Source organism: Enoplosus armatus, chromosome 17, assembly GCF_043641665.1.
Source record: "Enoplosus armatus isolate fEnoArm2 chromosome 17, fEnoArm2.hap1, whole genome shotgun sequence".
NCBI classification, from domain to species: domain Eukaryota; kingdom Metazoa; phylum Chordata; class Actinopteri; order Centrarchiformes; family Enoplosidae; genus Enoplosus; species Enoplosus armatus.
This window is the reverse complement of record NC_092196.1, coordinates 3481500-3494737: the sequence shown is the minus strand read 5'-3', so window position 1 is coordinate 3494737 and position 13238 is coordinate 3481500. Positions and strand designations below refer to the sequence as shown.

Below are 13238 nucleotides of genomic sequence, written 5' to 3'. Positions count from 1 at the left end.
AACCATTCATTCACTAAATCAGATTGCACCCAATGAGGCTCAAGAAATGTCTTATGCCGTGTTCGCCTCATATGGAGTGTAGACATGGGAACGATTCCCATGTTAGGGACAACTCAACTCAAGACAGTTGTATGATTACATACTGCTACTGAGCATTGTTAATATAACACAATATTCATTAAAGATGAGTTTAATCACATTGAACGGCATCCATGTTTGTCTATTGCTCAGGCACTTCCTGTACTATTTAAGGGCCAAAGTTGGAGATATCGGAGCTTCTGGAAAAATCTGAGTTTCCCAATTGTAACGAAGACTTGGATGTTGGTGTGAACCCTATGTACGAGTGGGAACTCCGATATAACGTGAACACGACATCAGCCAGTAAAAGTAATAACAGCTCAATCCGTTGCTAGGAAACATTTGTAGCATCAGCTAAAAGCAATCAGCTATGCTAACAGGAAGTCGCCGCAGTATAACTGCAACAAATGGGGCCTTGTGATATATCAAACTTAACTGCCATACTTACATCCAGAAATATGTGTATTTCAGAGTTCGTGCAGATCAGAATGAGCGGGGGAATCTCAAAACATGCTAAACTGAATGATGCTATTTATTAATTTAGTCTGACATTCTTTGCATGTTTCGTAACCTTTTGTGGAATACAATTTAAACTCGTCCCAGTTTACATTGTTAAGCAGCATTTCGAATCAATATGGGCCATATGCTAGCAAGCTAACGTTAATGTTGTCATAAAGTTTAGTTAGCTATGAAACAGCTACATCTGGCATGAGACTGGATGTGTTTAGGAACAACTAATCTCAACAAAAGAACTTAGTTAACTTTAGTTAATTAAGTGTTGATCTCCATTTAGTAAACACTTAATTAGCTTATAACTACGCTAAGTTACAAAGAGTGCAACCGACTCCTGAAACTTGTTCCTACAGGCCTGCAGTCAGAGCAGGACTGAAAATGATATTCAAAATATAAAAGCTAGAATATGTAACACCACATAGAATCACTCAGGTTCAGAAATGAATACAAATGAACTATAAAGCTGTGAGTCATAAAACTGCTTTTTACGACAGTAAAATAAAACGACGGGGAGAGTGAAAATGCAAAGCTAGCATGACATTTGCAATGTCATGTTACATAAATGAAATAAATTACAGGTTGTAAAAATATCATGAATGGTAATGTCAACTGTAGGAGCAAGGATGTACTTTGTAAAGATACACTGGGTGTACAAATTTCACAATTCCATGTAAAGATCCATTTTGCTAATGAAAGAGATGTGAAGATGGAAGAGCAAAGGGCAGGTTAAAGACATTTTAAGCGAGACTATTTAACTTAAAAACATACCTTTTCTCGTAAAGATTACAAGATGAATTCATAATGAATAAAAAGCACGGGTGCTCCGTTCAATACTCTCAATGCTTTTTGCCGATACAACCACTCTCTGATATATGAGCAGTAGCTAATGTTGGCTAATGTTAGCTAATGTTAGCAAACTTTATATAGATATCGCCGTGTAACTGATACTACTGAGTTCTCGTTTAGCGTTTACCATTGTCATGTAAATGTCACCTGCGGCTACAGCCAAAGTTAGATGGTCTCGCTTTAGCCTTTGAAAGGAATGAGACGTGAATTGTGCAAAATGACAAATTTGTACCCTCAGTGTAAATGTTTCATGTGTAAAATGTACTGTACACACCAGTTACTTGAAGCTGCGACTGCCACAAAATCCCAGAGCAGTAGGAACATAAATGCTAATCTAATAGCTAACTGGCAAGCTACTTGGTTTTGCAGTCCTAAGCTTCAGGAAGTAGTCTCATTGCTTTGCTGTTGACCTTACCAGTGCACAGCAAGCGCGACCGACAGCTTAAATTCGGATTTGATCGCCTTCATTCAACCTGGTGATTGCAAAATAAAGCCGTTAAGGTCAGCAGTTGGCGAGAAGAGGTCACTGATTGTTCGCCTGTTAGGACAACGGGCACATCTCCTGCAAGACTGTCAAGTCTTCAAAATCAATGTGTATTCTTGTGTGACATTGCTGTTCAAAGTATATTCTGCCAACAGTGTTTACGGACATGACAACATACTGACACACAACGGCCTGAAGAAAACAAGCTGACAGGGTAACAGAAGAGAGAAACATAAAAACAGAGATGATGAAGATGATGATAAAAGAAGAGGGTTTAAGTTGATGGAGGCTCCTGACAAGCAATCAAAATGATGATGTGACGGGTGCAGAACGGGTGTACTCACGCCCCCTCGTCTCTGAGCAGAGACAGGAACTTGCTCACTCTGTAATCCTGGTCCATCTAGAGACAGGAAGAGAAAGCAGAGGGACAGAGAGATTGAACAGTCTGTCGACAGTAGAGACAAACGGGAGTACAAATAATCGGCACAAGTCAATACGGGGCCTCGCAGTCGCATCAGAAATCTCCCAGCCACCACAGCCGGAGACATTATGGAGGTCCGCCAGAGCACAAATAGTAGCTAAATATCCCCCGTGGTCCAGGGACATGATTACGGACATCCTTCTTCCCGAACGTCCTCATCCTCATGGCTGGGTCCAGAGAGATAGTTCCACATTTTGGGGAACACGCTTGTTCGCGTTCTTGCCGAGAGTGCGACGAGAAGATAGATACCACTCTCACACCTGTCCGGCAAACACATGGCTATGGTCAGCGGCCGGCTAGCTTAGCTTAGCTTAGCTTAGCGTAAAGGCTGAAAACAGGTGGGAAACAGCTAACCAGCCCCTTTAAAGCTCACTAATTAACATGTTATATCTTGTTTGTTTAATCTGCACATAAACTGCAGCGTAAAAACAACACATTGTGATGTGATAGCGGCTTTAACGAGTAATTTTTTTTCCGCAATCCAAAAATGTAAAAAAAAACTATGTACGTGTATGTATATCTATTGTCTAACTTCTCACACATCAACCACCCAGTGGGTCACGTCACAGCTTATGCATGCCGCCTTGGCGAGGCCCCCGTACCTGCAGCGACATCTCGATGAGCACGAGGAGTTTCTTGATGCCGATCCAGACTCGCTTCCCTTTGAGCTGCTGCGCGATGCTGGCCCGCTCTTTGTCGGAGAAGCTCCCCAGCAGCTACAAAGACAACAAAAAAAAGACATTAGAAAGTGTGTGTGTGTGTGTGGGGGAGGGGGCTTTTCAATACCACCTCTAAAACCTCAAAATAAAGAAAGACCGCCAGTGAAAACATCCTTTTAATTATGTTTAAACCACTTCAATTAATGTGCCCCCCCGCACATACACCAAGGTTACAGAGTGGGGTCTTTCAAGGCTGCGCGTGTGTGCATGAATGTGTGCATGAATGTGTGCTCTTGAGAATGGGTTCTGTGTGTCCTCGTGTGGGTGCACAATCGTGTGTTAATACCTCCAGCGCGTCGACTAGCTGCTCCCCAGTAGAGATGTTGGGGATGTGGATGGTGGTGCTGAAGGCGTCCAACATCTCCATCTCCTGCAGCACGTCCTTCCTGCTGGTGGTGCCGATGATGAGGAGTTTCCGGCCCTGTGCGGGGAGGGGGGGTGGGGGGCAAGCGACCTAATTAGTCCTTTATTAATCACATCACACGGCAAATTCTCCGGTTCAGAAATGTAACAGTATCGGCGGCTTTAACCACAGGCACGGTGTAGATTTGCATCTCAGCAGATTAATTTTTGGTGGGGGGGGGGGGGGGGTCATGGTAATTCTGAGACAACAATGCAACAATGGAGCTCTATAATGGCACAGAGGAATAAGAATTCATTGCTGGTTTTGGTCTTTTCATGGGATTTGTTGTCAATAGCGCACAGGTTGCAGATGAACTCTGACCTTTGGCGGAGCTTTCTTCAGCAGCACCAGCAGAGCCTGAAGCACCAGGTTGGAGAAGCGAGGCCCGATGGGGACGTAGTCCAGCAGGCGCTCGATGTCGTCCACCACCACACAGCTGAGCTGCGACTTATAAGCATCGTCGAAGACCTGGAAGAGGGGCAGGGAGGACGCGAGGGACAAATGGATGAGGGAATGGACAAAGACAGGCAGGGAGGAGGCAGGATTGCATTGATGGGTGGAACAAACAAAGGGGGGAGTCAGTGGTGAAAGGGAAGGAGTTATAAAACAGATTAAATAGTTCCATAAGCCATTGTTTAAATGCAAATGTCTCACTGTTTGTCCTATAAGGATTAAAACACACCTTTTTGATTGCCTGGCACTTGGAGATCTCCGAGTGTCCAATCATCTTGTCTGGAGAGCAGATCTTAATGAAGGGGAACTGTGAGTCCTCTGCAATCTTAGCTGCCAAGGCCGTCTTTCCACTGTGGGGTGGACCTGGGGGGGCACGAGTGTGTGTGTCGAGAGGAGAGGAGGGGTACAGTTTGAATGTGTGTTTGAATGTGTGCGTGTTGCTGTTCAGTGGGGTGGGCGCTGGGGTGTCGTTTGTCGCCTTTAGCGCAAATACATGCTCTGTATTTGACTGAACTTTACTCAAAAGGGAAATTCCGGTTTATAACCTGGAGTATTTCCCATTAATATGGCTGTTGTGGCTCTATGGGTCTACAGGAATGAAATGACAAGATACACACTGTGTAGTTTTCTGTCTTTGAACGGTGTAAACCTTTGTATTGAATGCCAGTGGAATTGAAATATCAGCAATTATGGTGAAACTAACCTCCTTTATCGGACTAAATGGTGAATGAACTGTATGTTTTAGTGTATGTAGTATAACTTAGTCTTGTGCGTGTTTCAGATGTCTTACCCTCCAATAAGACAGCCACCAGCGGTGTGCGGTCGCTGTTCTTGGTCTGCTGCACCAGCAGCTCTCCATCGTCCAGGACATGAGTGACCGGGTCACCCCATTTGATGATGCCGTTCATGATGTAGCTGGAGTAGTCCTCCTGGTTTGTGCCGAACGCCTGGAGAAAGACACGAGGGAGCGTCAGGGACTGTGCAGTGCTGCAGTCTGCAGTCTGGGAACGTCAACTCTAAAAAGGCCTGCTAACGTACCGGTTTTATGTCATTGTTGAGGGATCCCTTGAAGTCATCTCTGGTGACCTGCAGCTTCTCTGCCCTCTCCATGTCCACTTCCACTGTGGATGTAGCCTGGACAAGAATATACATGTCAGGTTTAAGGGGCACTCCACCAGCCTCACACACCAAGTTCAGTACGCTTGCGACAAGGACTGCTGCCCTCGAGTCAGCCAGTTTGCTGTGGGCTACACCGGCAGACCCCTACGACTTGTAAGACGAGGGGTCACTTGACTGTTGGGGGGTAGCCAAGCTAGCAATACCACTAGCAAGCTAATCTGCCAGCATGTTTACTGCCTGCTGACCACTATTGGCTGTGCGAACTGTTACCTCAATTTTTATCTAATAGACCGTTGTGGGTTAGAACATCCTATTTTATTATTAAAAATGTTACAGTGGACACATTTCAAGAGGAATTGGTCCCTCTCACTACAGCAGCACCCCAACCCTGATGCAAGCTTTGCCAAGTGACCTTGATGTGCCGGTTCATGGCAGTGGACTGAGCGGCCCTGACCAGCCCCTCCAGCTCTGCACCGCTGTAGTTCTTGGTTTCGGACGCCAGCTCCTTGATGTTGACGTCGGGAGCGAGCAGGTTGAAGCTCCGCATCTTGTTGGTGTGGATGGTCAGGATCTGGACACGGCCCTTCTCGTCGGGCAGACCTGGAGGTTAGACGACGAGGCAGCGGGGGGGCAGGCGAAGAGGGAAATGAAATGAACGAATGAAGTACGCGTGAGTACACAGAGAAATACTAAAAGACTGTGTATTTCAGTATATAAAGATGAAAAAATTGCTTTATGACAAGCAGTTAGCACTTCTCATTCACACATTTCAGGAGGCCTCATGAGAAAAACAAAAGGCTTCATTTCCATATTTGGCAGTCACGGATGAGGGATGCTGGAACACAGAGAGAGAGAGACAGACGGGGTCCTTTAACACTCACTGATTTCCATCTTGACCTCAAACCTGCCAGGCCTCATCAGGGCATCGTCTATCAGGTCAGGCCTGTTGGTCATACCTGGGGAGAAAGAGAAAACAACAGAGATTGAGATAATGGCAGGAGAGTGGGGGGGGGGGGGGGGGGGCAGACTTATGTAACCAATGGGACTCATATACACATACGTACATACAACACGTACAACAACAGGAGAAACTGAACTTGTGTGGAGTCAAAAGGTGCACATCACGCGTCTACAAATAAATGACGCTGATGTTGTTTCATTTATATACCTCAATATATGAATCATACGTAACCAAAATCTGAATATTGCACATTTTGCAGACAAAGGGTATTTCGTCCCTGCAATTATTAAAGAGTCTGCCCCTGCTCTCCAGTCAGTGCAACGTGTCATGAAGCTACTGACCGATGACCAGGATGTTGTTCAGTTGCTCCACGCCGTCGATCTTAGACAGCAGCTGGTTGACCACGGTGTCGTGCACGCCCGTGCTGCTGGCGCCCGTGCCTCTCTGCTTGCAGATGGCGTCCAGCTCATCAAAGATGATGATGTGGAGGCCGCTGTTGGCTCCCAGCTGGAGACAGGTCGAGTTTACGCATTATAAATCCCGTTTGTGTTTTCTCTTTCTTTTAATTGAACGTGTAGAAAAGGGCACTGAGCGCCTCTCACCCTCTTCTGCTCGTCCTCTGCGTCGGCGAACAGTTTGCGGATGTTGGCCTCAGACTCTCCTACGTACTTGTTGAGGATCTCCGGGCCGTTGACGACCTTCGGCTCGCGGGCGTTGAGCATCTTGCCGATCTGCCTGGCCATCAGTGTTTTACCACAGCCGGGAGGCCCAAACAGCAAGATGCCCTTGACGTGCTTACACCCTGGATGAGAGAAAGTGGGGAGGGGGAGGGATGACGAACGCCAAAGGGAAGAGATAGAGAGGAGGGAAGGAAAAAGTGCAAGGGAAAAGGAGTAAGATGAAGAAGGGCAAGAGTCAGAGGCAAAAGCAGGAAGGTTGTGTTATGTTATAAAATAGTTTAATGTGCTCAAAGTCAGAGGGAGAAGAAACCAGATGAATAAAATCAATGAATAAACTGTATGTTGTGCCTGTGCGTGTATATGAGAATAAAATAGCTGCTGTTGTATTGTGACTAGCCCTATTTCCTCCGTTGTATTGCTGTGTACTGCAGTTTGCCACTGTATACAAAATCACTAGCAAGGTTCGGTTATCCAAACCAAATGTTTGATCTGCAAAATAACTAAAGTACATTTTCCACTATAATTACGTCCACGTGTTGCTTGAAAAAGCAATTTATGGTACGACCCAAAAGCCTGCAGTACACATGTGTCATATTATACAGAGACATAATGAAAAAAAAAACTAAAAAACAAAAGAAATGAATGAAATCTGGCATGGTAAAAAATACGGAAAGTGACAAAAGAGAGTGAGGGTGGGGGGTTCCTCACCCATCTGCTCCACAATGTCTGGAGGGAAGACTCGGGAAGCAAAGGCTCGGCGGAAAATGTCGGAGAATTCCCTGTCCAGGCCGCCGATCCCCATCTTCTCAAAGTTCCACTCCGGGTTGATGATTGTCTGCCGTGCCTCCTTGGTCTTTGCCTTTCCTGTTCAAATAAACATGACATTTTAGAGCAAGCAGCTACTAAGAGGATAGAGTAAAAAAAAAAGGAAAAGCTCTGAACGTAAACAAAGTTTCGGGATGTTGTCGGGTGGGAAGGAAAAAGGGGGATCTCTGAGCTCAATTACGAATTAGAAACCGTAAAATAAACGTCAGGTTTGGTCTGTGATTCCTTCCTGAGTAGAGTCTAATGAAGTGGCTTGTGGATGATGCTGTAATGTGTCCATACTGCCATCCGGTGGAGGAAATAGATAAGGGACCGTTACATGATGGCTCCGTGGCAATGCAGCACCCACGATGGCTGTGCAGCACGGAAATATTTCAGCTTTTAAAAAAAAATCCTTCCTTCATGTTACATTTCTAAAATCTTGTGCTTCCCTTAGCCCCTCAAAAGCCAGATCCCGAGGCCGGTAACATTTTGGGAAACATCAGCCACCTGGAGGGAAACAGGGAACGTACCAACTAGTGTGAGGGATGAACTCTCGGCCTTCTCAAAAATCACCTGGCTGTTGCCCACCATCAGCCCGTTGTCGATCTGTCGGAGGAAGCAGAGTTACAACCTGTCCGCACTCCACTCAGGGAAGTGGCACTTTGCTCATCAGCTTTCTTCATTTAGCCTCAAGTCTTAAGGCTAAAATGCAAGATGCGTTTTATTCATAACGCTCGTCAGTCAAACACGCGTGGTGTTTGCTGCATTTCTGGATTTAGAGGGTATTCCTTCTAATGTTTGTGTTCCTACTTTTGCACCCTGGCGCATTTCTCGGACCACTTGTGTTTCGACGAATCGGCAGTGAATGCGTTTTGTCCGCGGGGGCCACCGTATTCATGCGCATGAATAAATAATGACAAATAGTGTGCAATAGTAGGATGCATCTGTATTTGAGTGGCACCGGTTGTCAGATGGGTGTATGTGAGGACCAACACGAATGAATTAATCATTCACCAGAAGCCATTAAGCAGCAGCAGTGTGCAGTAAAAGATATATAAACATACAGCATCTCATTTAACAGTGCATGTCACTGTTTCTACCCCCTTCACTCATTATGATGCCTGACTGCACTAGAAGGCCAGATGACACCCGGACCATTACATTTCTAAATCATTTCTCTATTAGCTATTCATTAGAAATGGAGGGACCTTCAGGCACCTTCTGTTTCTTTCCAGTGGCTGGCTCTCCTCTGAGGATGCTGGCATCCATGGCCTCGATGTCCTTCACCATCAAGCCGAACAGCTTGTCGCAGAAACTGAACACTAGCTGAGAGACGGAGGAAAGCGAGAAGATGGTCGGGAAACCCCACAGAACAACATCAAAGTACAGCAGAACAAAGCCAAATGTACGTGCACCTCCAGGTACTTGGTATTTGTTTGCTTGTGTGTGTGTGTGTGTGTGTGTGTGTGTGTGTGTGTGTGTGCGCGCCGTGAACATGAACCTGCTGGGTGACAGAGAAGGCCTGGTTGTTGAACTGCTGGATGAACTCGGCGGCCATCTTGTCCGAGTCGTAGGGGGAGGAGTCGGTGCTCTTCTTCTGCAGGAAGTCAATTTCGATTGTCATGGCGCCGATGCACTGCTTGGACTTGTCAAAGTTGTAGTTGGACACTGAGGGGACAGACGGGCGAACAGATCCCAGTTCAAGTTCGGATTGGACCGACGCAGTGCGCAGACAAGCAAAAAGCAATGAGACCAGCACATACGAGCATCAGAGTGGGGAAGAGTTTAAGCAGTTAGAACGAAACAGAAGTCTGATCGTACATTTTTCCTGTTCATGTCTTCTACACGGATCATCACGTATTGCCTGGGACATTTAGCATGATATGATATATGTAGCTACCAAGTGCATATTTAAGACCCTTCTACTGGGCTCCTGTTTTAATATGAGTACGCTGAAAACATTAAAAAGTCAGCCGGAGACGGCGAATGTCAATTCCAGCTAAAGAGCCATGAGTCCAAGAGAGAATGTTGTACCTTCCACCTCCTGGCCAATGGAGAGGCCGGCCCATTTCCTCTGCGGGGGGAGACATGAGGGAAAGAGAGATGTGGAGAGACTGAGCGTCGAGCCAACAACAACAACCAGTAACTGACGATCAGAATCAGGATCAGAATCATACATTACAAGGAATTTGCCGTGGTCTGATGGTGCTATTGTTTTGACAACAAATATGTAGAATATAAAAGGTAAAACAAGAATAAAAATAAAAATGAAAATAAGATAAGATAAATAACAAACAGTGCAGTGACCAAAATAAGTAAAGTGTCCAGATAAAGTGTCCGGCAGGTGGTGCGTACGTTAATATAACGTATAACTTGTGTTTGTGTTCTGGGGGGGGGGGGGGGGGGTGCTGGGGTGCGCGTACCTGTGGCAGGCTGAAGGCGATGCTTCCGGGTGCCACGGTGTGGTGGGTCTTGACTGTGAACACAAACTTGTGGTTGGGCGTGGTCTTCACAGTCACATGCCTGCAGAGACAGGGCACAGTTGAACCCCTTATTACATGTGTTATAACCTCTCTCTTTTTTCTTTTTTTTTTTTGGCTAGCACGACTGTCGTTCGTCCAAAACCAATTTATCTGGTTTCACCTTTCGCTGCCTGATATGTTGTGCTTTCATCTCAACTTTTTTACCTTCTTCCCCTGTAGCTGCCCTGTATATTTCTTTGTACCATTCCGTGACATGTTAATGGTTATCCCTCCACAGTCCCTCCACAGCAACAGTATAGGGATTAAAGCTGCATTTATTGATCTTTTTTAACCTTGACGTGGCTAATGTTTTAGCAAACAACTGCCTTTTACACATCCACCAGACCTGGAGCAACATTAGCATTCGTTTAGTGCTGTCCAAGATCCAGTCTCCTTTTGCCTAGGTTTGTTGGTCTCCACCAACTGTTTAGGGAAATATGTGCTTTAGCTGCTAAATGCTCCATTATGGTCAGCAGCTAGTTGCTAACTTTGCCTGTCTGTTTGGTGCTGGGGGGGGGGGGGGGGCTGAAAAACCAAGGCAATCATCCAAAGTAGACTGACTGCTATTTCTATTTTTTTTTTTTTTTTTTACGGCACTTCAGGTCACATCTGAGACCATGCGCTATTTAATTGGCCAATTTCATGGAAGCGTTATTGAAGAGTTGTGATTAGGTTAATCTCCGATGGTTACTAGGATACCAGTACCTTACTGTCACATAACCCCCCCCCCCCGCCCGGTTCCACACAAGACTCATCAAGAGAGTTTGTTACAATCTGCCATCAGGTAGAAACAGACTCTGATTAAAAACATCTTATTGCATTACATCACTGCAGTGGGCATTTAACAGCTGGTAGGCTACTTTAGACGCGTCTTTAAGTCTTGAGTTTAAAGATACAATATCTAGTACACGAAACTGAAAGCTAAAGACAAGGCTGCGGTTGCCATGGCAGTAAACATGTTGGACAAACTCGGGTTGCACATTTATTTTGAGACCTGTCAGGTGGTCTCAACATTAAAACGAGCATAACGTATGCTTTTATTGTTCAGGATAATCAATAGTATACCTAATGCTTAAAATGACAGCAGGTCACTTTGGTGGGAAACTAATGTGTGCATCAAAATCTATATTACGACCCAATAGTATGTGGCTGCAAGTAACGCCACCAATAGATTTTGTGTATTTATTACTACTACTCATGTATATTTGTGGCTGCAATGAGCCTGTGTCGTCCCGTCTGAAAACACTCAGACGGGACGTTTGTCAGCAGCTGAACCCCGTCATTATGTTCTATTAGCGACAAGAGACAAAGGCAGTGGCAACACTATGACATCTGAAGTGTCTGAATGCTTATTCATGCTGCAGGAGAAGCTTTTATTTTACAGCGACACGAAAAAAAACAAAACAAAGCGGCCTGACAGGGACTACGTAACGCACTCACTTAAAACCAAAAGATGGCGTGGGTGCAAGCGTTTCGGGCACGACACTTTATTTCATTCATAGCGTCAACTGTGGCGATGCCAGCGCAGACATCCCTGAGATTAACAATTATGAAATTAAAGCTGTACAACGGTATTTCACACGGTAGCCACCCCAAATGGCAGCGGAAGGTACGGATATACAGCACAAGGTGACATCAATGAGCCAAACTTGTGCTGCATTAGTTTATGGCTGAATGTAATAAGTCAGAAGTGGGAAGGATGGTACATAATTACCGACAATGCATTTGATCTGACAAGTTGGAAAACCTTGACTATCCACTGTAGCCTTGACTTTTGCTTTTTAAAGTTTCTCTTTGACCCATACAGACAATAACCCTTGATTCAGGGTAAAAGTATAACAGGCTAAAGACAAAACACTGACTTAAAGTTATCATTCTTAAGATTTTCATTTATTTTCATCCTCTTAATGGTCTGAGATTTCTGCAATAGACGTTTAATGTATCTACATTCTGTAATTGCGTCTCTATATAGTGTTTTTTTTATTGGTGCTGGCGGAGTCCGCCATTCCCATGCTGTATTCAAATTACCTTCACACGCACAAGGGATACACACGAAAAGACGCATGCATGTACCCCAGCATTAACTCTTCCGAATTTTATCTGGCTGATAGAATCCCCTCTGTTTACTGATCAGGGATCAGGTCAGGAAAGGCTCACGGGGGTCGTTTTTTAAAGGCAATAACAAACCAAAGTGTTTCGTCGTTTCGTTTCGAGGAATTGTTCAGAGTCAAAGTTAAAGACTTATTATATAAACCTCACTAAAACCACAACACATTACCTGGTGAGTCAGGCTGAACAGATGGTGTATTTCTACATCACATTTTTGCAGCTTTAATTATCATTATTACAATATCCAGCAGAACAATCATGACAATCACACACTGCAAGTCGTGCAGCCCCATATCAGATTATTGGCTGGGACCTTCTGGGTGAGTGATGGGTGATGGGCAGATGAGAAAAAGATTGGTCAGACGCCCGGGTGTGCGCCCGAATCGACAGTCGCAGTGATGAATGGCCGATAATGACTACTCACTGTCCTGACTGCAGATCCTTCTCGCTCACCACGGCGCAATTAGTCAGCGACAGCTCATCTGTCGGGCATCGCGCCGCTTGCATGGTCTACAGAGAGAAAGACAGAGGGGGGGGGGGGGCTATGTTTTAACTCTGAGCATGCAAAACATCAGGTCAGGAGGGGGGAAAAAAATGAACACTGAATTGTGACAAAAAAAACTACTTTTACCAAAGCTGTTTTACAACTAGCATGGAGATAGGAAGGTCTGAAGTGTTTCTGTATCTTAAGTGAAATGTTGTTTGAACGTTTCAGATCCGTAGCCTACATGGGGCTCAGGCATGTACTGTGCAGCAACAAAACACTCAACATATCGATTAGTGTCTCCTCATGGAACCCCTTGTCATCCACAACATGAATGCACATCAATCATCTCATGGCTACGGGAGCATAAGTATTCACAACTGAGCGGTACCTTTTTCTCAGAATTCGGATATAATAATCACTGCACTAAACTCGCTAACTGTATCTAAAGCAGATGAAACTGGCTCCACCTCCAGAGGCTACGACACTCAAATGCTGCTCTAGCATTGATGCATCAGTATTAATCGTCTAATAATATTTCCAACTCCAAGTACATTTTTCTGATAATACTACTGTACC

The 13238-nt window shown here is 45.1% G+C and overlaps 1 protein-coding gene across 1 annotated transcript; it reads right to left on the bottom strand.

Annotated features, from left to right (window-relative positions):
* Positions 1 to 1879: 1879 nt before the first annotated feature.
* Positions 1880 to 12682, bottom strand: nsfa (N-ethylmaleimide-sensitive factor a). The gene is made up of 19 exons (XM_070923360.1): positions 12600 to 12682; positions 9968 to 10067; positions 9579 to 9618; positions 9046 to 9212; positions 8763 to 8870; positions 8075 to 8150; positions 7446 to 7601; positions 6660 to 6859; positions 6399 to 6564; positions 5978 to 6052; positions 5509 to 5696; positions 5016 to 5111; positions 4768 to 4924; positions 4207 to 4340; positions 3846 to 3992; positions 3408 to 3542; positions 3005 to 3118; positions 2266 to 2321; positions 1880 to 1910 (listed from the first exon to the last, which is right to left on the bottom strand). The coding sequence occupies exons 1-19, from the start codon at positions 12680 to 12682 to the stop codon at positions 1880 to 1882; spliced, it is 2229 nt and encodes a 742-aa protein (XP_070779461.1).
* Between the last annotated feature and the right edge of the window lie 556 nt (positions 12683 to 13238).